General features: G+C 40.6%; 1 protein-coding gene across 3 annotated transcripts; it reads right to left on the reverse strand.

Moving 5' to 3' along the window:
* Window positions 1-581: 581 nt before the first annotated feature.
* On the reverse strand, window positions 582-23,180 carry LOC132832147 (leukocyte elastase inhibitor-like). Of its 3 annotated transcripts, none has more exons than XM_060849893.1 (7): window positions 23,094-23,180; window positions 12,286-12,464; window positions 11,377-11,514; window positions 9,471-9,588; window positions 5,152-5,294; window positions 3,778-3,945; window positions 582-1,946 (listed from the first exon to the last, which is right to left on the reverse strand). In XM_060849893.1, the coding sequence occupies exons 2-7, from the start codon at window positions 12,451-12,453 to the stop codon at window positions 1,542-1,544; spliced, it is 1,140 nt and encodes a 379-aa protein (XP_060705876.1). In that variant the 5' UTR covers window positions 12,454-12,464; window positions 23,094-23,180; the 3' UTR covers window positions 582-1,541. The 3 variants fall into 3 exon arrangements, with proteins under 3 accessions (XP_060705876.1, XP_060705877.1, XP_060705875.1); XM_060849894.1 differs by having other exon boundaries at window positions 23,088-23,147; XM_060849892.1 differs by lacking the exon at window positions 23,094-23,180 and adding an exon at window positions 13,544-13,642.
* Window positions 23,181-23,915: the final 735 nt, after the last annotated feature.

Genomic DNA, 23,915 nt, shown 5'->3' on the forward strand with positions numbered 1-23,915 from the left:
TCACAAGATGTACAGCACAGACTCTTCAGTCTAACTTGTCCATGCTGACTAAATATCTTAAACTAATCTGATCCCAATTGCGAGCAATTAGCCCATATCCCTCTAAACCCTTCCCATTCATATACCCATCCAGATTCCTTTGAAATGTTGTAATTGGACCAGCCTCCACCACTTCCTCTGGCAAATTATTCCATATACACATCACTCTTTGTGTGAAAAGGTTGCACCCAAGGGCCTTTTAAAATTTTTCCCTCTCACCTTAAACCTATGCCGTCTAGTTCTGGACTCCCCCAACCCAGGGAAAAGACCATGTCTATTTACCCTATCCATGCCCCTTCATGATTTTATAAATCTCTATAAAGTCACCCCTCATCCTCCGACGTTCCTTCGAGGAGGGAGACCAGAATTGAAAACCTGTGTGCAAACTGTTGAGTAAAATCGATAGCAAATTTCTACTTAGATTGGAGAACTCATCAGTCATTGCTTAACTTATTGTGTACTTTCAGTCAAGCAACAGTTTATTTTGGTGCAGAAATTTCAGTGAAATCTTTAAAGGCATAACATTACATGGACATTTCAAATAAATTAGAGATAGAATGGTCATTTATTGTAAAGCTTGCCTTAATTCAACTACAATTGGAACTGCAGCAAAGCGCAATTTGATAACTAATTTTAATGTTCAGTCAATCATAAAAGTAACAAAGTCAACAGCCTTTTTACTGGGTGTGGAGGTGGAAGTGTCAGACCACATTGTCCAACAGTAGGAACATACAGCATATGCAAAGCTTCAGTGACAAAAAGTGTGGTGCTGAAAAAGCACAGCCGGTCAGACAGCATCCAAGGAGCAGGAAAGCTGACATTTCGAGCATAAGGTCTTCATCAAGATATTCTTGATATGCTTTTCCAGCACCACACATTTTGATTCTCTCAAAGCTTCAGTGACACACAGAGTCAGTGGTTACTTTAGTGCCTCAATCCAATCATACTCAGCAAAGTTCACTCTGTGGGCGGTGTTGTACATTACTCTTCCTCAGGAGGCTGTTGCCGATGCTAGTCATTAAATATATTAAACCCTCACTAGGACTCTACTTTGCACTCATTAAAGATTACAAAGTGTAACTAAATTTCAGAAAATTGACACCTGGCACTTTACAACATCACTTAGGGACTTAGACATAGAATCACAAGTTTCCAATAATGAGGAGCAGGATTTTGTAAAATCACATCTATAACTGCAGCCCCAGAGTGCCAAACCGTATTGACAGAAATTAAAAATGTATCTCTCTCCCAATCCCAGATTGTAAATTAGCAAAAGGTCTGCAGAAATGGCGGAGAATTGAGGAACCCCCTGAAAATCCTATGTGAAATGGCAATAGCTTGCTTAAAACTAACATTTCATTTTTGGCATACTGAAGAGTTACCAAGTAAAATATGGTCATTTAATGTAATCGCCTTTAATATTATTCTTTTGCATTTGATACCAATGTATTTTCTACATTTTGCTTTCAGGTTTTATTGTGTAGTGTTACTTAGCGTGGTATTCAGGGAGAAGAGTATCTGCCAAAGAACAGAATACTCTTTGTTTTGTTGTGCCTGATGAAAAAGAGGAAGGGATGATCAGCAGTGAAATACTCTTCTTTCTTCCGTGCACACATTGTAACCATCACTGCTGTAGCTGCTGCTGCTTCAGTTCCCTCCTCATTCACTTCCACAAAAGACTTGTGTGCAACTTTGGAGACATACAAGTCACGAGTTGCAGACATTCCAGATAGATCGGCCATCGTACTATCAAAAACATCCCTCATGCCTAAACTGGACAGGGGCGAGTTCAGCTCATAGTCACCTTCCAGTTTAAATTTGGGCAGACGAACATTAACCTCCAGCTTTCTCATATGGTTTGGATCTGTCCATTCTTGTAGTTTTTCTAATGTAAGTTCCTGCTCCAGCTGACACAACAAAACAAAGAGATACAAGTCAGTCACGAAGCAAGAAAAGCTCAGGTAAAAAATGACAAAGTGCTGAGAGTTTGCTTCCACCTGATGGGGCAATGCTTAAGTTATCTCCTGTCATATAAATAACTAGGAATGAATAATGTGGCACTAAAGATTCCAACAGCCATTTATTACAGCTAACTAGTAGAAAGAAACATTACATTCCTCACAAGTGTCGAGGCTAGTATTAAATGGTTAGGCTGTAGCAGAGAACATAAAATTGCTAAGGTGTGAAAGCAGACCATCCCACCTAAACCACCCTCCTACTCTAAAATCCTGCGTTCCCTATGGCTAATCAACCGAGCCTGCACATCCCTGGATACTATGGGCAATTTAACATGGCTAATCCACCTAACCTGCGCATCTTTGGACACAGGGGAATGCACAAACTCCACACAGACAGCCACCTGAAGCTGGAATCAAACCCAGGAGCCCACTCTAAATATATAGGAGCCCATTCTAAATACGTAAAGATGTATTGTGCAGGTAAAGTATTTCAATGTTTTGTGGTTAATCATAATGAACATTTCAATGCTCAGCAGGGGTTTATCAATGAGCACATTAGCTCAAATGAAAAATGGTCTGTTTGGTTTATTACATCTAGTTAGGATGCAACATTCCCATCACTCCCTTTACTGTTTATATTTCTTTTTAAAATTCATAACATATTCGTGTATAATGGTATACATGTATAATAGTGTCCTCTCTAGAACAGAAAAGGAACATCAGGCAGGTATTGTACCTACACCTCTTGTCTATCATACCCTCCTTAAATCCCATATTGTTTCCAATCAGTTTTGACTTGAAGTTTAGGATGACATGTGAACACTAGTTACAGGAAATGAGTGGAGGAGTCGTTCCCACCACAGAGAGAACATTGGTATTACAGAATGGTGGGGAAAGCAACATGGTAACCTCATGAAGCATTCTGTGAGATTTTTGACATTCTTGACATGCAAAATGAACTGGTTGTGGTCACCCAACACTAATTACACTTTGTCAACAGCAACTTCTTAAATTAGATTAGAACAGATTCCCTACAGTGTGGGACCTTTGAACCTTCTGTGTCTACATCCAGACATCAACTTCCTTTTCCAACCTTTTTTACTCTCCAATGGTCAAACAAATTTCTTTATTGGATTTCCTGATCAGGTCTGCCACTGAGTAGTATTTGCCTACAATGTCCATCCTAACATTTTCTATTTCTTTTAGCTGTCTCTCCATCTACTTTCTGAATTCTACAAGTGCAAGAATGATGGATAGGAAGAGACCTCTGGATCATCCAGCCTGTCTCTCACAATCATGGTATCTTGCGAACGCATTTTACATTGTGTACCTGACCATCTGTATCTCACCCAAAAATCAAGAGACAAGTCTTTTTAAGGTGTTAAAGGCATCAAGGGCTAAAAAGGGGAAGAAGTGGCAATACAGCATTTAGATAGGGGAATAGCCATGGCAGTACTGAATGGCAGAGTAGGCTTGAAGGGTCGAATGGGTGAAAGTGAGGACTGTGGATGCTGGAGATCAGAGTCAAGATTAGAGTGGTGCTGGAAAAGCACAGCAAGTCAGGCAGCATCTGAGGAGCAGGAAAATTGATGTTTCGGGCAAAAGCCCTTCATCAGGAATGAGGGGCTTTTGCCTGAAATGTCAATTTTCCTGCTCCTCAGATGCTGCCTGACCTGCTGTGCTTTTCCAGTACCACTCTAATCCTGAAGGTTAGATGGCTGACCCTGCTCTTCGTGTTTATGTTAACTTGAAATGAAGAAATGATGAAAAGATAGAGTACCTGTTTCAGGCCTGTAGAATCATCCATGATGTCATCTGGCAACAAGATGATCATGCTTAAGTCATTACCAACATATGGTAGCTCAAGAACTTGGAGTTTAAAGTCTTGAACACGTGACATAAAGAACTTCTTCTTTAGGTACATCATTTTCACGGGCTTAGTCTCATTCTATGGAAAGTAATCAAAGCACTTTATTATTTTGCAATTAAAGTTTAAAAAAGTATTGTGTTGAAGGAAACAATAATGAGAACAATTAAAAAATAATAGAATTGTAAAAATGGGGACAAATACAGGGAAAACAGTAACTTACAAAGAGAGTATTTCTATATAAGAATATGTAATGCATAACTTAAAAAATTTGTACTTTTTCTCATGTTCAGAAGGGACGGACATTTAGGGTTATTTCTAAAAAGTGTTGTTTTGAGCTTGGAGCCTTGAGCAGTGGAGGCTTGTTCAAGGAAAAGCTATTTTAATACAGGTACACAATCCTTTATCCCAAATTTCAAAATCCAAGCAGTTCCAAAATGCAAAAGTTTTCAATCAATGTTTTTTTTCTGTATAACAAGATTGTGTCGCATGTGAACAGGTGACCCAACTCCACACCCACTCGACCCACATCACTCAGATGTGACCTGTCAGCCTGGCCTGGCACTGGCAGGTGTCTCAGCACCTCTACAAGTCACACATGAGTCTGCTGTTCAGCAAGACTTCTTGCCACTGTGCCACTCCACTCATCCATACTTGGCACACAAAGTAAAAAAAGAAACTACTATTTGTGAAACCCAAAAAGTTTTCAAATCCATTCAGTCTGTTAATCTGTTGTTGAACAAACAAATTTCAGTGTTCTTACCCATCAAAACTCTTTAGTACTGCAGTAGCCTCTTCAAAATATTAATCAAAATGTGAACTCAAACCCTCTGTTGAGATAAGCACATTTGAGTCGTTTTAAGTTCAACCAGACGTTCATCATGGGCTCAGCTATAATATAAGCCCTTCGGAAATTACAGCAATGAAGTCTGTCAAATGAGAACAAGTAGTTGTGTTTTTCCTAAGTTACAGCAAAAGACCTGTCAAATTGATGCAATCTGGAAATAATGGTTTGCTTTAAAATTCTGGCAGCAATAGCCTTGTTTCATTCTTTTTCATATGTTTGGGAATTTACATAACATCAGAACGTGACAGTTGAAGATCTTATCCATCATTCAACAGTGTTTCTGGCCTGCCATAACTTCCTACGTCCCACAGTGTGTGAGTAAATCCTGCTGTTTTTAAGAGGTCTCTGCATCATCCCAGCTCAAAGAAAATCTGGCTGACTACCTTGACTCCGAAGAAAACAAATGACCTGATGCAGTGCCGATACTTGGTCTGGATTACCTTATTCAGTCTGAATGGCATTTCCCTTGTCTTTTTTTCATCAAAGGTCTTAGCCCAGGTTCCTTTGAAGTAGATAGCATTCACTAACACAAGTCTAGTATCACTGTCCACTGAGCCCTCAGCCAGCAAGTCTTTGATTTTATCTAAATGGAATAAAATTCAGCAAAATCAGCACACTGGAAGAGAACCAAACAAAAGGGAACAGTTTCTGCCATTTGTAATTTGTTTTTGTGATTTAAATAGTTCAGGAGAGAAACAGAATTAAATTAATAGTTCCCAAAGCTTTTGATTATATTTTTGAAAATATTAGCACTCAAATTTATGAAAACCAGGATCTTTCCCACAAAATATTAATTAACCAAACTATTTTGAAGGCCTCCTTCTGCTAGTTTACAGGAAGTTACAGCTCACTGGGATAGCAGATGGAAATCAAACCCCACAATTCCCAGAATTGATCTTCAACAAACTGTGACTTGACCAATCCAAGGATTGTGATAACTCCGTCTTTCCTTCACTTAAAGACTCTTGGTATCAAAATATTCCCCTCACTGTTTTGAAAAGCAATATTTTCTTATACAGCTAAAAATGGACATCACTTAATATTCCCAAAATTGCAAAATTCTCCTGGTATCTCAGCTCCATTGCATTTGTGTTTCCATTCCAGTTTACAGTCCAAAAAGAATGTGGTCCCTTACATGATGTCACTTCATTGGTTTTAGATGCAGCATCAATGACTTTGAAAATGACTGGATTGAATATTTATGATCTCAATTTCCTTGACACAGTTGCAAATGGTATTACTATCCTGGTCATGTTAAACTTTGTACCCTTTTCTGGTCATAAGTGCCAGACGAACCTTCCCAGTATAGAACCTTCTAACCAAGTACCAAAGCTTTGGTAGATTTGGATGAAAACAGAGGAATGTGCTGTGCTGTCAAATTAGTGGCAAAGTTACATTTCTGGGAGACTTTCATTTTATTTCTCAGGAGTAGAAGCAAAATTTGCTAACTCAGAGCTGCAGTCAGACTTAGATGCGTGAGAATGGTATGAAAACAAATGATGCAGAAACTCAGTAGGTCTTACAGCATCTTTAAAGAGAACCAGAGACAGTGTTTGAGTCTGGTATATCTTATCAGCACTCTTCCAAGTTAGGTCATAACATTGTTTTCTTAGATTCCAAGGCTAGTCACATCCAAAATATTCATGTTGACTTTCTCTCCACAGAAGTTGTCAGACCTGCTAAGTTTCTCCAGCACTTTGTGTTTATTTCAAACCTCTACCATTCGCAGTGCTTAGTTTATATTTAATGTAAAATGGTACTCATTCCTATCTAACAGGAACTGATCACAAATGGCCCTCAAATTGTCCTTGGTAACTGAAAAAGTTCAAGTATCAATCATAATTTGATTTCTCTAGTCTGCAGAAAATTCATCTGTTTTCTGAAAGTTCCATTGTACCCAGTTTTATTTTGTTATATTGAGGTTCTGTACATTTTGTTTTTTGTGATTAAAATGCAAAAGCAGAATTAAGATAATAGGAGATTTTAGGGAAAGTACAAAACATATGGCATGTTTCTTTGTCAACTCCCTCCAATGTAATGAAAATTAAAGCTTGAAGCCATCAAATGTAAAATATTTGTGACTGATGTCCAGGAGTTAAGATCATGCAGTCACGGAAATTATCAAGCTCAGTGAGGAGAAATCAGTAAAAGAATTACTGAATGTAAATTATCAAACAAATGACTGTCTTGTTGTGCTTCAGATTATAGCGATGTAAGTGGAGCTCATTCACAACTAATGCCTTCTCAGAAATGTTGCAATCTAGCAAAAGGTTGTGGACAGTGATGTTAGTTTGTATCGTGGTATTATGCAGTCACCATAAAAGATCAACCAAGTTCGGGAGTCACGTGAAATTAGGCAGAATTTACACCCAGATCTCTACAAATCTTCTCATTAAAAGTTCACCAATGCCCCATTATAAGATCATTCCTCCTGCAGAGGCTTCCAGCTGATTTAGGTGAATGTGGGCAGATTCTGATTACCTTGAACTTTCTGTGATAAACAGTACATCACACACAAGATTGACATTCAGGTAGCACAGGACACACATGTGCCAGTCAGAACTGCTCCAGATTTCAGGTAAAGCCAATACATAAACTTACCAATATAGGGAACATGTAATTATTCAATTTAATGGCTTGTCAGATAAACCCTTATTAACTTGCTCTAACACCTTGACTTTCTTAAAAAAACATTAACCTATTAGGCTGTGCTCGGGCATACTCTGAAGCAGGGAGGATTTGATTCCAGACTTTCTCATTGCGAGATTGGAACACTAATATTGCACCACAAGAGTAAAAGGTAGTTAATCCCATTCTCCTGCCTTTTGATATAACCTTTGATCTCCTGACTAAATAAAGAACCTATCTGTCTCTGTCTGAAATGACCTCACTAAATTGGCTCCCACAGCCATCTGTGGCAATGGGTTCCAGATTCACCACCTTTGAGTTGTAAAGGGCTGTTCCTTCACTCTGAGGCGGTGCCCTCACCAGGTTGTCTCTGGTATTTGTGGAAACATCTTCTCCATGTCCTTTCTATACCAGCTTCTCAGTATTCTGTAAGTTTACTCATCCTTGTAAACTCTATCCATAATCAATCCAGAGTCCTCAAACACTCCTCATACGACAAGTCCTTCATCCCTGGGATCAATCTTGTAAACATCCTCTGGAACCCCTCCAATAGCAGCACATCCTTCCTCAGATGCAGGGCCTAAAACTGCTCACAAATTTGCAAATACGGTCTGACCACAGTCTTTTACAACCTAAAAATAAATCCATACTTGTATTCTTGCCCTCTCAAAATGACTGTGCATATCGCATTTGCCTTCTAGAGCCTCAACACTACCTGTCCTTCCATCGATCTTTGGCATCTGCAAATACCCTCAATTCTTTTATCCAGATTGTTAGCTATAACGTGAATAGATAGGAATTCAAAACCAGACCTCTGCAAAATTCCACAAGTCACCAGCTGCTATCCTGAAAACAGAATCCCTTTATTCTCACTCTCTGCTTTCTGCCAGTCAGCCAATCGTCTTTCCATGCCTGTACTGTACCCTGAACACTGTTAGCAGTCTATTTAGCAGCCTCCTACACACACATTTAAATCAACAGCATTGAGGAAATCAAAATAGATCATGTATACTGGCTCTTTCATTTAATTGGGGAGAAAGTGAGGACTGCAGATGCTGGAGATCAGAGCTGAAAAATGTGTTGCTGGAAAAGCACAGCAGGTCAGGCAGCATCCAAGGAACAGGAGATTCGACGTTTCGGGCATAAGCCCTTCATTTCCTGAAGAAGGGCTTATGCCCGAAACGTCAAATCTCCTGTTCCTTGGATGCTGCCTGACCTGCTGCGCTCTTTCATTTAATTGACTCAATACCTTCTTCTCCAGCGGTCCAATGTCTGCACTCCTCCCCTCCCTCCCCACCCCATGCCCCAATACTACTTGTACGTCTAATATAAATCTTTGTAGTCTATCTTTGAGCTTGTTCATCCTTCTATTTCATCTCCCCCGTCTCCTTACTGCTTTATTTGTGATCTGATGCTTTTTTTAAAAGGTTCACAATTCTCTGACATCCCATTAATCTTCACTACATTGCATACTTTTTTCTTTTGCTTTTATGCTGTCTTTGACTTCCCTTGTCGGCCTTAGTAGCCTCATCTTCCCTTCAGTCTGTTTCTTCCTCCATGGAATACATTTCAGCTGTGCCTCCCAAATTGCCCACAGAAACCCCTGCCATTGCTGCTCCACTGTCTTCCCCGTTAGGCTCATTCCACCAACACTGGTCAGCACCTCTGTCTTTGCAGTTACTGTTACTCAATTGTCATACTGTTATGTCCAGTTCAAGCATCTTCCTCTCAAACTGAAAAGGCACTTGAATAATGAGAGACCATATCCTGGATTCGAATGCAGCATTTCGAGCACATTCATTCATCACAAAAAAAAGTCAGATTCCAGACCAACAAGCCAACTGCTTCCACTCAGACCTTAAATCAAGGTAACCTGGCTCAGGTCCAAGGGTGTTAATTTAATAAGCAGAAAATAAAGAACTGCAGATATTGGAAATCTCAAACAAAAACAGAAATGACTGGAGAACGTCAGGAGAGGTGACAAGTTCATAGCATCTACTTTATGCTCTCAATAAAACTGCTTTAAATTTATTTCTTCAAATTCCAACATCCACATTTCTCTGGGTTTTAAATTTTTCAGTTCTCGCTTTAACCTCAGATTGCAAATGACCGAATGAGGAGAACAACTTACTTGCAGTCTCTATTTCCACCCACTTATTGATCTCCTGCCTAATTCCATTTGCAGCAGTTTGGAAATCAACTGCAGACATCTTTGCTCCATAGAATTTCATGGAGGACGTAAAGAATTCCTGCACAATACATAATGGAAAACAGAATTCTACATTTTTGGAAGATTTTGAAGATCTGATTTAATAATGATCAAACAGTTAACCACCAGAATTGCTAAACATTGGTGTATTATCTGCACAGCAACATTAAAATAGATTTGAAGAATGTTTGATGCTGGGATGTGATTTGGCTGGATAGGTCAGCATTTATGACACATCCTCAAATGCCCTTGTGTAGAGAAGGCAGTGCCAGGATTTTGATCAAATGGCAGTGAAGGAACAGCAAAATAGTTTTAAATTAGAATGGTTTGTGACTTGGTGGGTTACTTACAGATGGTGGTGTTCTCATGTGTCTACTGTCATTGCCTTCCTAGATAGTCAAAGTCATAGGTTTGGAAGGTGCTGTCAAAGAAACATTGGTGAATTCCTGCAATGCACCTTACAGACAGTACACACTGCTGTTGCCAAGTGGCAGTGGTGAAGGGAATGAATGTTAAAAGATGACACACCAATCGAGTGGGACATTTTCTCCTGGGTAGCGTTAGGTTTATGAGATGTTGTGGGAGCTACACTCAATCAGGCAAGAAGAGGCAATTCCACTACACCTCTGATTAATGCTTTGTAGACAACGGACAAGCATTATGGAGACTGCAAGTGATTTACTAGCCTCAGAATTCTGAGCCTCTGACCCACCCTTATAGCCATTGTATTCGTATGGTTGGTCCAGTTCTGTTTCTGGTCAATAGTAATATCAATGTGTTGAGTCTCATAGATTCAACAATTGTAATTTTGATAAAAGGTGTAAATTATTATTTTTTGGGAGACTGGATTGTTAAAATAGAGGCAAAGAGGTTTTGTTTTCAGTTTTGTGGAAGCAAATGAGATTTTACTTTAAAAGAAAGTAAAACATTGTTTGGAAGCAAGGCTTATGAACATCATTTCTAAATAAAGCACAAGATTCAGTCAACTACCCTATCAAATGCAAATATTCAGATAGACAGTGAAAACAATCCAGGGGTCTCTGCTGTATTTGCGTTCAATTCAGAAACAGCTTTCAGCCTCATCCTAGGAAAATAACCAGGCATTCAGTTCAGGAAGGAACAGTTTCATCTGAGCACCTGAAATGTCTGTTGAGTTTGTGAATTCTCTAAGCCATGAGATTTTGTATGGAAGCGTTCAAGTTGTCTGAATTGAAAATAGGTTTAGGCCATCAGAATTGGAAAGAAATTATAAAATGGACCAGAAGGAGAATTAGGAAATATCAGACAAGGAAAGAAATGTAAGCAATGAGATGTGAGTGATAATTCTCTTGGATGCATATCTGACAAGGATACCTCTGGAAGGTAGACTGAAACGTTATTTTGCTGCTTAAGTTATGTTTCCTAAACAATTTTATAAAGCATTGTTTGTTTTTACTTCTTTTGTGTAGTAACGTTGTGTTCTTATGTTAAAATATATTGGTAGCCTCAAGATGATGTGTTCAATGACTAACCAAACCTACAAAAAATTTAAACTTATTACTTATCAAGCCTGGTTTCATTTTAGGATCTGACTTGTTCAGTGTTAACATCAGCTGGGGTCATAATTTAATGCCATTGAATGCCAAATGAGATGGTTAGATTTTCTCTTCTTCAAAATGGGAATTACTTGGCACTTGTATGGTGTGAGTGTTGCTTGGCAGATAGCTGGAACTCTGTCTTTGAAAGGATCGTTGTAAGAATCCACATGCAGCACAACTGGCATGAGTTTTCTAGCCTAGTTCCAGAAAAGTGGAAGAATGTGGAAACTGGTGACCAACTCACAACTTACCTCCAGGAAGCTATAGGTCTTCTCTCCATACAGTCGATTGGCTACTTTCAACAGATATGCAGCATCAGCTCGGTTAATCTCCGATTGCATTTCCTGGAATCTAGAGTGGACGTTTTGAACTTGATCAAAATGAAGAGTCTGTTATCAGAATAAATGCAGAAAATAAACATCATACAGTGAATTGAGGAAGAAACTACGAGTTATTATCACCTATTTTTAAGTCCAATTAGAACAGGGATGAGGAGGAATTTATTGTCTCAGCAGGTATCTTTGGAACTCATTACTGCGGAGGGTGTAGAGGTAGGGTTGCTAAGAATATTCAATGTTGAGATAGACAGATTTTTAAACAGTGAGGCAATCTCAGGTTATGAGAATGAGGAAGGGAAATGGAGCTTAAGATTATCAGATCAGCCATGATTCTATTAAATGTCAGACCAGACGCTATGGACTGAATGGCCTACTTCTGCTCCTATATCTTATGGTCATACAATCTCTTTCCACCATTTTGGTTCCTGCTGGTTTCCTTCACACATTCCCTGCAGGCAAATATTCTGTGCTGTAATACTATTCTGCACTTGTTGATCACCTTCCAGTAATACCTAAAGAAGCTATTCCACAGGTGTAAGCTGAAAGACCATTTGACAGTCATTTATTCAACCAAGGGTCAAGTCATTTAAGAAACAATCCTGATCTCAGGTAACGTCCACACGTTCAAAGCAGTAGAGGTCAAAGTAATGAAGCAGGAATTCCAGTACATACTCCCATCCAGAACAATGATGATTCCACTTAGATCAGCTCACAGCATCAACTAAGCATTAACCCTTACGCCCTGGAGGCTTAGCTCATCACTTCCTGCTCTAAACTACTCAATTTATCAAAAGTAAGAAAATAAACTCATTTCATACATACTTTTGCCATCTGAGATGCCGTGTTATTTTTCGCTCCAAGGTGAACCATGGCCAATGCAACAGAGATGCTGAATGGAGAAAAAAAGATGTTGCCGTCTTGATTGCTTTCAATCAGCTTTCTGAATAGGTCCAGAGTGAAAAGGCAATTTGCTTTGCTTAGCTCCTCCATGGTGTTTTACACTGCAAAGAAAATAAATATAAATTACAAATGTTTAGTATGACAAGGTTCTCAAGAAGGTTTATGATTTACTAAGTTTGAAACGGAGGAAGGAAGTGACTTCTAAGAAATTGCAAACTGGGCGTTTGCAGTGAAATGTTTACAACCTTGCTATAAAACTGCACACAGGCTTTTATTCTTTGTATGACTAAGATGAAGTTGCTGAGGTAACCTTGGTTAATTGGTCAATACTTGAAGCAAAAATATCTGTCTTCAATGCATTCATATTGAAAAACCAGCTTTTAAATCAACATTGTACTTTCCAGTCAGCCAAAGTAAATAGCTTAAAGTTAAGTGAAGCAGATGATAATATTTGGAAATAATTGTGAAATAAAACAAAAAGGGAGGCCCAAATGCACCTTCTCGGAGATAGCAGTCAGAAATATCACATTACACGCTGTTAAAAATTAATGTTAAAGGCATTAAATACAATGTTACTATCATGAAAGAAATAATTTTTTTCTAATAACCTACTTTAAAACAGAAGATATCTTTCCATACAATAAATGTTTGAATACATTTTTCTCCAGCATCTTGAATCCTAAACTGGTATTAAACATTAAATTATGCAAGGTCAAATGCACGCATGTGAGCTTTTGTCTACTGTTTACTCTTCTACCACAGACCACATGGTTACTATGGTCATTTTAACTAAATTCATCTACTCCCGTAAAACAATGCAAAAAGATTACCCAATCCAAGTTAGGAAACTTAATAAGGCAATGGAGCAAAAAGGTGATTGAGTAGTGTAACAGCCTGAGGGGCTGAACAATCAGGTCATGTCTTATCTTTTGACTTTAGGCCCTTGATTTTAACTTCTTTCAGTAGTTTATTAACCTGTGGGCATAAAACACACTATCGAGTATGCAATATCACACAAGACGACTCATTCTTATATTGTGTTCCATTATCCATCATTATCAACACTTCAGCTAAATGGTCAGCCACTGTTATTCATGTTTCAACACTCGTCTCTTCTGAGCAGCTAGTAAAAGAAGCCAGTGAAAAAGAGTGGAATTCTGCTTTTGGCTGGTGAGCTTACTTGTGCATTATCTTGAAACAGAAGGTGTTGAAAGAATACGTGCAGAAGCACACACTGATATTCTTGGCTATCTGTAGTCCCATGTTGCTACATGTCATCCTGTTCATAAAACTTGTGTCCACCATTTATCTTGATTTCATAGGGGAAAAAAAATTACAAAATGGGATGTAAACACTTGATTATCAACTATTAGTTTCAATGAGTTTCCATCACTACCTTCAAATTTGTTCCTTGAGCAAATGATGAGATACATTGACAAATAACCAGATAGTTCCAGATGTATAAAATCATTTGATCCTTATCTATTCAATCTTCCATGAATATCCTATAGTTTCTCTCACAGTTTTGAAATCTTAAATGCAACTTGAATTTTCGCATGCACTACTTCACCTGGAAATTTATACTTACTGTTGATCACTCACTTACTAGTTCCCTTGCTTTTATTGATTTCTATAGCATTCATAAAACACTTATATTTGATAGTTAAAAAGAGTGGTGCTGGAAAAGAACAGTCGCTTAGGCAGCACCCGGTGAGCAGGAGAGTAGACCTTTCGAGCATAAGCTCTTCATCAGGACCACAGTTCTTGACTCTGATCTCCATCATCCGTAGTCCTCACTTTCTCACACTTATGTTTGCAGAGGATTATAAAGGACAGAAACCCTATTAGGTCCATGCAAGCTCCACACAGGTTACCTCCCATCTTACTTTCTCCTGCCCTATCAACACAGCTTTCTCTTCCCTTCTTCCTCACTTCCTTATCTAGCTTCCCTGTAAATACATCTGTGCTCTTTTCCATGACCATTCCATGAGGACACATGTTTTATATTCTCACCACTGAGTAAAGGACTTTTGCCTTAATTATTATTTCTCATTTACAACTTGGTTTTGAACACCCTTACAAGTGGAAATATACCAAAAACCTTCAGAATTCAAAATAACTCTCTTCTGTAACTTCTCTAGCCTTTCATTTCTAGGTAATAGTCCTTCCTGATAGTTGCAACTTTTGTGGTACCACTCCTGTAACTTTAGGAAATGTAGAAACAAAGGGCTTCCAAATCCTTTGAAACATGGAGACCAGAGCAGCCAATAGATGTGATTTCTCCAGGTTGTACAAATATTTGATTTAATTTATTGTAGTCATATGTACCCATATCCAATGAAAAGCTCTGTGTGTGAGCAGTAGAGGCAGATCATAGCAAACAAGTACATATAGATGCTAGGGTGCTTAAACATAGTGAGGCATACAAGGTTACAATTGCACAGGAATTGCACAAATCACAATCAATATTAGCAAGAATATTTATACAGTGTTGTTTCCTACCTTCAATTTGGTTAGAATTAATTTTAACAATTTATTCTTAATTCCCAGAGTACTGAATTCAACTTCAAAGTTTATATGAGAAATTTTTTTGAATGTGTTTTGGAGTCGAGGTAAACAAGACCATATTGCGGTCTGGTCTGCATTGGAGATGTTGCTTCCACCAAGCGGGTGAGCATAGTAAAACATGAGCATTCCTTTTCTATTGTGTATTTTTCATCAGCTTATGGAGAGATCCTCAAATATACTTCTGCAGTATGAACAGAGTTTTAATCTCCTGATTATCTTATCCCTTTTTTGAACATGAGCCCCTCCACTGACCACCTTCTGGTCAATGTCTGTCTAATGTCCAACCACTCCCTCTTAAATGCATCATTGCCTTAAAGTATCAATCCTGGGGGAATCTTAGATGGCAGCATCCTGGTAGGATTACATTTGCTGGGCTCCACGCTGCAATACTGACTCAACAGAGGCAGAACCTATCCAAAACACTTCAGTGTGTGTCAAAACACAAAGGAGCTGGAAACCTGAAAAACCGTACTTACCCTTGTCCTTGCAGCTGCAGAATGTCGAAGAAAGGATGAAGCTCGCCTGGGGCCGGGTACACGGTCTGGCCCTCTGAAGCAGCAGGCTTGCTTACTCACCAGACCCTGGTTGAGGAGCTAGATATATCCCGCAAGGTCCTGGGGAGGCAGATCCAAAAAAAAAATGAAGAGAAGCTGGCTCCTCTATCTGCTATGCTGCAAAACTTGGGAAAAAGGACCAATGAGCTCGAGTGCTGGACTGCAGGGGTAGATGCAGAGACTGACTCCTCCAAGAGCTGAATTGAAGCCCTGGAAACACAGGTCCAAGGTCTGTTGGATCTGGTAGACGATCTTGAAAACAGGGGCAGAAAAAAGAACCTGAGCATTGTCGGCATACCGGAGGGGACGGAAGGTGAGCAGCCAGGGGAGTTCTTCAATAAGTAGTTTCTGGAGTTCCTTGGTTTGGAGGTTGAGAAGGAAAGGATATCAATTGAAAGAGCCCATTGGATTGCAGCACGAAAACCAGGTGCAGATCAGCGCCGACGCCCCGTCCTGGTGTGATTCCAACATTTTAAGACAAGCAAAGGGTCATGGAAGCTTCTAGAGCCCGGGTGGTGCCTCCAGAGTCATGGTTTTTTTTTAAAGACTTCTCAACGGCAGTGAAAAACAAGTCCTATGATGACATCAAGAGGAGATAGAGAGAGCTTGGGATCCAGTATTTTTTAAGATATCCAGCTGTGCTTCAGATCAATCATAATGCATCCATAGATTTGTTTGACTCGGAGAAAGCAAACACCTTTGTGGACACGTTGACTTAAGTCAAACGGACGAATAGGTGTAGAGGACAGAACTGTTCTGGTTTGCTCTTCTTTAAAAAGGATTTGGTGGAGTCTCTTTTCTGGTAATAAGTTGCATGAAATGATGTCCAGGATGGATAGAGCATTTATTTTCAATTTCTAAGTTATGTTAAGGGATGGGTGACATATTTATTTTTAGTTTACTTGTCTATAGTAACAACATGCTCTTGGTGTTTTACTTTCTCTACTGGGTGTTCGGTGTGTGTGGCGCAACCCTAGCTGGTAGGAGGGCAGTTGGGATAGTTAGTAGGGTTGTAGGATGTGTAGGTACCCCCTTTGAATTGGGGGGTAAATTCCTCCAATCAGCCCCTTTGGTGAATTTTGTATATAGTTTTTATAAGTTTTGTTGATCTGTTGAATGTAGTTACTTTAGTCTGTGTAATTTTGGAGTTTTGTGGATTCTTTTGCATTAAAGCTCAGCGATCTGTAGTTTGGGTTTTTCCTCTCTGGAGACTAGATGGTGCTGTGGTTATGGTTATGGCTAAAGATGTGTTTAAGGGATGCACCTGGAATATTAAGGGAAGTCACTCACCTGTCAAGAGTAAAAAGATCCTTTTCAGCCTCAAAAGGGAGGGGGTGGATGTTGCCTTATTACAAGAAATACACCTGGATGATGCAGAGCATTTGAAGTTCAACAGAATGGGTATGACCAGGTTTATTTTTCATCTTTCAATAAGAGTAGAAGAGCGGTGGCCATTTTAGCTAGAAAGAATCTCCCACTTAAGTTATTAGAGTGCATTAAAGACACACATGGGAGATTTGTAATTCTTAAAGCTTTGGTACATGGGGAAGAATACGGGACCTGAAATTTTTACTGTCCCTTGACCCACACCTTTAAATTCTTCACAGCCGCACTTTCTAGACTGATTAACCTATTGTAGGAGGGGATTTCAATTGTTTCATAGACCTTACAGCAGACAGATTGCCCAAAGGTACACCGGTATCTTCTTTGCAATCTAAACAATTAAGGGAACTGTGTGCTGAATTGGGGTTGGTCGATGTCTGGGAGCACCTTCACCCTAATAGCAGGGACTTCACATTCTTCTCACCACATAAATGCCATACCAAGAGTGATCTTTTCTGACCCCTGCAACACATCTGGGCTTTGTGACGTCATGTACAAGAGGCAATACCATTATTTCCAATTATGCCCCAGTATATTTAATGGTTATGGGTAAGAATACAATGGTAGGCTCAAGGCACAGGTGACTGGACCTCTTCATCCTTAAGGATAGCAAGTTTATCGAATTTTTTTCTACAGAGTTCAGGACTTTTAGGTATTAATTCAGCCTCGGCCAGTAGCCCATCCATTCTTTGGGAAACAGCTAAAGCCTATGCTAGGGAGTTGATTATCTCATATTCAGCCAATAAGAAGTGACAGACGGGTGAGCAGCAACACTTGCTGGAGATGCATCTAAAAACAGCTAAAAAGGCATACATGGACAGGTCCTCTCTGGTTAAACTGCAGAGGATCATGGCGCTCCGGTCCAGGCTGAACTTTATACTCACACAGACAGCCAAGAGGGAGCATACATTCGCAAGCCAAAGGCTGTTGGAGTATGGGGATAAGCTGTGCAAGTACCTTGCATACCTTGCTAGGTAAAGGAGTGCCTGCCCCAAGCCATTACCTCGATCAAAGAGGAGACTGGAAATTTTGACCTACAATTCTAAAAGGATTAATGCAGCACTCTGGAAATTTTACTCTGAATTATACCATTCTGAAAGCGGGTGGGCGGGTTAGGATGGAGCCCTTTTTGCAGAATTTGGGCCTTTCGGTAGTGACCCTGAACAAAAGTCTCTCTTCAATGCCCCATTGTCAGAGCAAAAGGTGCAGGAGGCTGTGACGCAGCTCCAGAATGGCAAAGCGCTGGGTCCTCATGGATTCCCCAGTGAGTTCTATGAGGAATTTATAAGTATATTGTCAGGGCCAATGCTTAGTAATGATTCACATAGTCATGGCCTCCTCCCACCATCTCTAAGAGGCAAATATCTCTCTCATTCTTAAAAAAGGGAAGGCCCCGGAGGATTGTGCTTCATATACACCCATTTCACTCCCGAACGTTGACTTCAAAATTCTATCCAAGACTTTGGCATTAAAGGTCAGAAACTGTACTGCCCTCCATCATTGAGGAGGACCAGACAAGATTCATAGAAGGTCGCAGATCGACGGATAACATCAGGAGATTACTTGACATGATCCAAGTATGTCAACAGCTATCGATACACGGATTGGTGATCTCCTTAGATGTGGAAATGGCATTTGACCGGGTTGAGTGGCCAAGTCTTTTTCATACTTTGAAGCAGTTTGGCCTGGGAGAGACCTTCATCAGGTGGGTGGAGGTTTTGTGTAGTGATCCTCTTGTCACGGTCATCACCAATGGTGCACAAGTCAAGCAATTTTAATCTTTGTCGGGGTAGTTGACAGGGTAGTCCCTTGTTACATTGCTTTTCACATTGGTGATTGAACCGCTGGCAGAGGCAATATGCAGGGATCCCAATATAACTGCTCCAGAAATGGGGACAAAGTCACATAAGATCCCGCTGTATACGGATGATGTCCTTGCCTTCTTATTAAATCCAACAGTTTCAGTGTCACACCTGGTACAATGCATCAACTTATTTAATGGCTTCTTGGATTATAAGATCAATTTTGCAAAGTCAGAAGCCATGCCCATGGCTGGTCCCCCGAGAGTGCCTGATCCTGAAGGCAGATCTCTGTTCCCCTTTAGATGATCGCAAGGGAGTTTTCTCTACTTAGGCATATTTATTACTCCCCATTTTGAATGGCTATTTAAAACCAATTCTGTCCATTTATTCGACAGAATCAAGAAGGACCTTTGTAGATGGGAGGCACTTCCGAACACTTGGTTATGTTGGATAGCCCTCATTAAAACAAACATTGTACCCTGTCTGTTGTATCCTATGTGAATGCTTCCTCTGTTTTTCACTAAACAAATATTTAGAAGATTGAATGGCTGGTTTAGTTCTTTTGTCTGGAATCACAAGTGGCCCCTAATTAAATTGACTAAATTGCAGTTACTTTACAGACTACGAGGAGTGGGCCTCCCAGATATCAAAAACTATCATACAAGTTTGACGCTATCGTACATGAATGATTGGGCCCGGGGGACCCTTACTCACTATGTTTGGACATCGAAACATCTCAGGCTAGATGCCTCCTTGTTAGCCTGCTGTTCTTAGACAAAACAAGAACAGTTAAGGAATATTGCCATAGCCCATTAGTCATCAGTACTGTCAAGGTGTGAAGGGCAATGCGTCAAAGTGAGGGCAATATTACCAAAACCCATCATTTTTGATTCCTATAGTTGGTATGCTGGGCTTTTAGCCAGGGATGATGGACTCTGGGTTTAAACTATGGGCAGCTAAGGGCGTATCTTGTCTGGGTGATTCATTCGAAGGGGACATACTGATGTATTTTGTCCAGTTGGCTCAGAAATATGAATTGCCCCGTAGGGATCTCTTTTGCTCCTTTCAAATTATAAACTTCATACAAAAAAAATCACACTTCTAACTGACCCTTATAGGTCTGACATGGAGAAGTGCTGAGGGTACATTATCTGTTAGCAACGCTTATCTTCTATTGGGAGAGGATCCCTCGGACAAGACCGAACAGCTTTGTAGGATGTGGAAGAGGATGTTGGACGTTGAGATCTTTTCTGAAATATGGGAGGCTATCTGGGAAAATGCTAGAAGGATCTCAATTTGCAAAAGGACCCCCACTTGCAATTGAAGATTCATCACAGTGTCCAATTGGCCCCAGACCACCTCGCTAAATTTAACGTGGGAGCATCTTCGATGTGTGGGCACACTGACTCAATGTCTTTGGTCCTGCCACAGACTGCGGGCAGACTAGTGCTGAGGTAGGTGAAATAGAGAAGGCCTTGGGGACGGAGGTGAAGTTGAACCTGGTATCTCTTCTTCTTGGCTTTGTTAATTCTCTTTCATCAGATGCACACACAAAAAAAGGCTTTTTAGTATTCTCACTTTTTGTGTTAGAAAGAGCATTCTATTAGGGTGGGTATTGGAAAAACCCCTGGGGTGGTGGACTGGCATAAGCTAGTCATGAAGCACGTCCCCTTGGACCTTCTGACCAGTATGGTGCACCATAAAACTGAGAATTTCTGGAAGACATGGCAGCCCTTTTTGGACTACCTGGGTACAGATTTGTCTGCCATACTGACATGGGCTTTTATACAGCCATGGCAATTCTAAGTAATGAGTTTGGTATCCAGGGGGAAGGAACATATGAATATGTATAAACCTTATGCGCTCGATGATCGAGGGCTATTGCTTTGTTTTGCTGATCTGTGTTATGGCTGTTATCATAATTATTATTGTTCAGATTCTCTTTTATAGCTTGGTTATAAGTTAGAATTTATTTATATAATTAACGGTTTTGTTTTCTTAATATTGGTTTGAATTATTTTTTCTAATTTAGTTTCAAATTTCCAGCTCAGCGCTGTCACCATGACCTGTCCGCACTTGTCCAACCTGCCTATCTTCTTTTCCACCTATCCATTCCACCCTCTCCTCCCTGTCCTATCACCTTCGTCTCCTCCCCCACTCACCCATTGTACTCTATGCTACTCTCTCCCAACCCCACCCTCCTCTAGCTTATCTCTCCACGCTTCCAGCTCACTGCCTTTATTCCTGATGAAGGGCTTTGTCCTAAACATCGATTTCGCTGCTCATTGGATGCTGCCTGAACTGCTGTGCTCTTCCAGCACCACTGATCCAGAAACATGAATAGGAATGGTATGGAGGGCTTTGGACCAGGAGCAGGCAGGTGGGACTAGTTTAGTTTGGGATTATGTTCGGTATAGACTGGTTGGACTGAAGATTCTGGCAAGGAAACAGACCCTATTTGGTCGATATCCTTTCCTCTCTAACAGAAGCAGCACAGTGGCTCATTTGTTAGCACTGCTACCTCACAGTGCCAGGATCCCAGGTTCGATTCTAAGCTTGGGCGACTGTGTGTGGAGTTTGCACATTCTGCCAGTGTCTGCGTGGATTTTCTCTGGGTACTCCGGTTTACTCCCACAGGTCAGGTGAATTGGCCATGCTAAACTGTCCATAGTTGTTAGGTGCATTAGTCAGAGGTGGGTGGTTACTCTTCAGAGAGTCAGTGTGGACTTGTTGGGCCGAAGGGCCTGTTTCCACACTGTAGGAAATCTAATCACTTAAGCAAGTTGTCTAGTCATTCATTTCATTTCTGGTTATGGGATTTTGTTATGCACAAATTCACTTCTGTACATCTGACATTATAACAGTGACTACACTTCAAAGCTCATCATGGGCTCATACAAAGTGCTTGACAGCCCAAGATTGTCAAAAGTGTGATACAAACAGATGTTCTTTCTCTCAATCGATTAAAGATGCCTATTGGAGTTCCTCAAGGTCTTCACATGGTTAGTGACTATCAACATATTGCTGTTTGAGAGATCTTCCTGTGACCAAATCAGCTTCCTCATTTCCTTTATTACAACACTTCACTTCAAAAGCTATTCCTTGGCTGCAACATGCTTTGTCACATTCTAAACCCACAAGATCAGGATTGGACAGCAGGGGCAATCTCATAGAAACCAATACATTTCTAACAGGGTTGATGCAGGAGTAATGTTCCTGATGATCAGGGAGTCTGCAATCAGGGTCACAGTCTAAGGAGATAGGTCAGGCCAGTTTGGACTGAGACCCAGTGAGTGGTGAAACTGTGGAATTTTCTGCCACAGAAAGCAGTTGAGACCTAAATAGGCAATGGTTTCAAGGAGTTATGCATTATTCTGAGGGCTAAAGGAGCAAAGGGTACAGAACAAAGCAGGAAGAGGATACTCAGATTATTAAACGTGGACATATTGATTAGAGCAGCAGGTTCAAAGGGCCGAATGGCCTATTCCTGTTCCTATTGTCTAGAGTCATAGGGTTGTACAGCACAGAAACCGACCCTTCCATCCATCCAGTCCATGCTGACCAGATGTACAGAATTAATCTTGTCCCACTTTCCAGCATTTGGCCCATATCTCTCCAAACCCTTCATATTCACAAACCCATTCAGATACCTTTTAAATTGTACCAGCCTTCACCACTACCTCTGGCAGCACATTCCATACACATACCACCCTCCAGTGAAAAACATGCTCCTCAAGTTCCTTTTAAATCGTGCTCCGGCACCTTGAACCCATGCCCTCTAGTTTTGGACTCCCCTAGTCCGGGGAAAAGACCTTGACTTTGCACCTGATCCACACTGCTCATTTTATAAACCTGTAAGATCACCCCTCAGTCTTCCACACCCCAAGGAAAACAGCCCCACCCTATTCAGCCCTTCCCTGTGACACCAACCTTGGCAACACCCTTGTACATCTTTTCTAAGTTTCTACAAAAAGCTCTTTGGAAATCCACGTCCTTTCTATTAAGCTGATATAAAATAAGAATTCCTGCTTGCTTTGATCAGCTTGACGATTTCTTACATTCATGGGGAACGCACTGACTTATTTTCAACTCATCACCCTGTTTCCAGGAAATCTGGACGCACAGCGATCCTTTCTGAACTCCTTCATTAATCCGGGGGAGAAAAGTCCCACAGTATCTGCACGATTCACAGCTAGTCTCCCACTTTTAAAAACCATGACTTTTACGTGGCTGCCCTCTGGAATGGACGTATTTTTCGGACACTCCAACATAACACATTTGCAGCAGGGAAACACGCAACATTGTCAACCCTCAGGATTGCATTTGCTTGGCGCCTTTCATGGTTCAAATATGAAATGAATACTGCGCTGATAGGGAGATGTAGGGTAACCGAGCGACTCGGCTGAGATAGAAATACCTTTACCTGATGCTCCGGGATCTTTCAGCAGCTCCGACTTCCTTGCATTCTCGGTGTCCCCGCCTTTGGGGCGGTGTTTAATGCCAGTGTTTCCGCACCCACAGCCTCGAATTGACTGCACTCCTCCCACTCCTCTTCCCAACAAACAGGAATTAATCGGTTATGACTTGTGCTTGAGTTTTGAAAGTTGTTGCCAAATTACAGAGATTTTGCGAAGTGTCTATGTTCCGGAACAGTCTCAGAAACTGAAACAAAACCCCCTGCTGAATACAGGTCGGTGAGGTACTCAGTGGAAATGCACTGGCCCAGGGATGAACCTAGAACACAGAACCGAGAACAGCACAGCACAGGAACAGACCCTTCAGCCCATCATGTCTGTGCCGACCAATATACCATTCTAAACTAATCCCACCTGCCTGCTCATGGCCCAGATCCCGCTGTTCCCCACCTGTTCAGGTCTCTCTCTAGATGCCTCTCAAACGTTGCCATCCTTACTGCTTCTACCACTACCTCGAGCAGCACCTTCCAGGTACCTACCACCTTCTGTGTAAAACACTTACCACATGTATCTCCTTAAACTTTCTCTCTCTCACCTTAAACCTCTGTCCCTAGTTTTTGACATTTTCACCACAGGATAAAGATTCCACTACCCACCTGCACGCAAACTTCCATATAAGCCCATGGGCTGAATTTGCAGAATTGTATTTGCAGATATACTCTATTCAAAAACCACACAATCTGTAGGGAGTCAATGTTGTTTAGAATCCATATGACATTTTATACTTTGGAAACAGAACCAGTCTGACTTAAGAATGGAATACATACTCT

This window comes from Hemiscyllium ocellatum, chromosome 34 (genome assembly GCF_020745735.1).
Source record: "Hemiscyllium ocellatum isolate sHemOce1 chromosome 34, sHemOce1.pat.X.cur, whole genome shotgun sequence".
Taxonomy (NCBI): Eukaryota; Metazoa; Chordata; class Chondrichthyes; order Orectolobiformes; family Hemiscylliidae; genus Hemiscyllium; species Hemiscyllium ocellatum.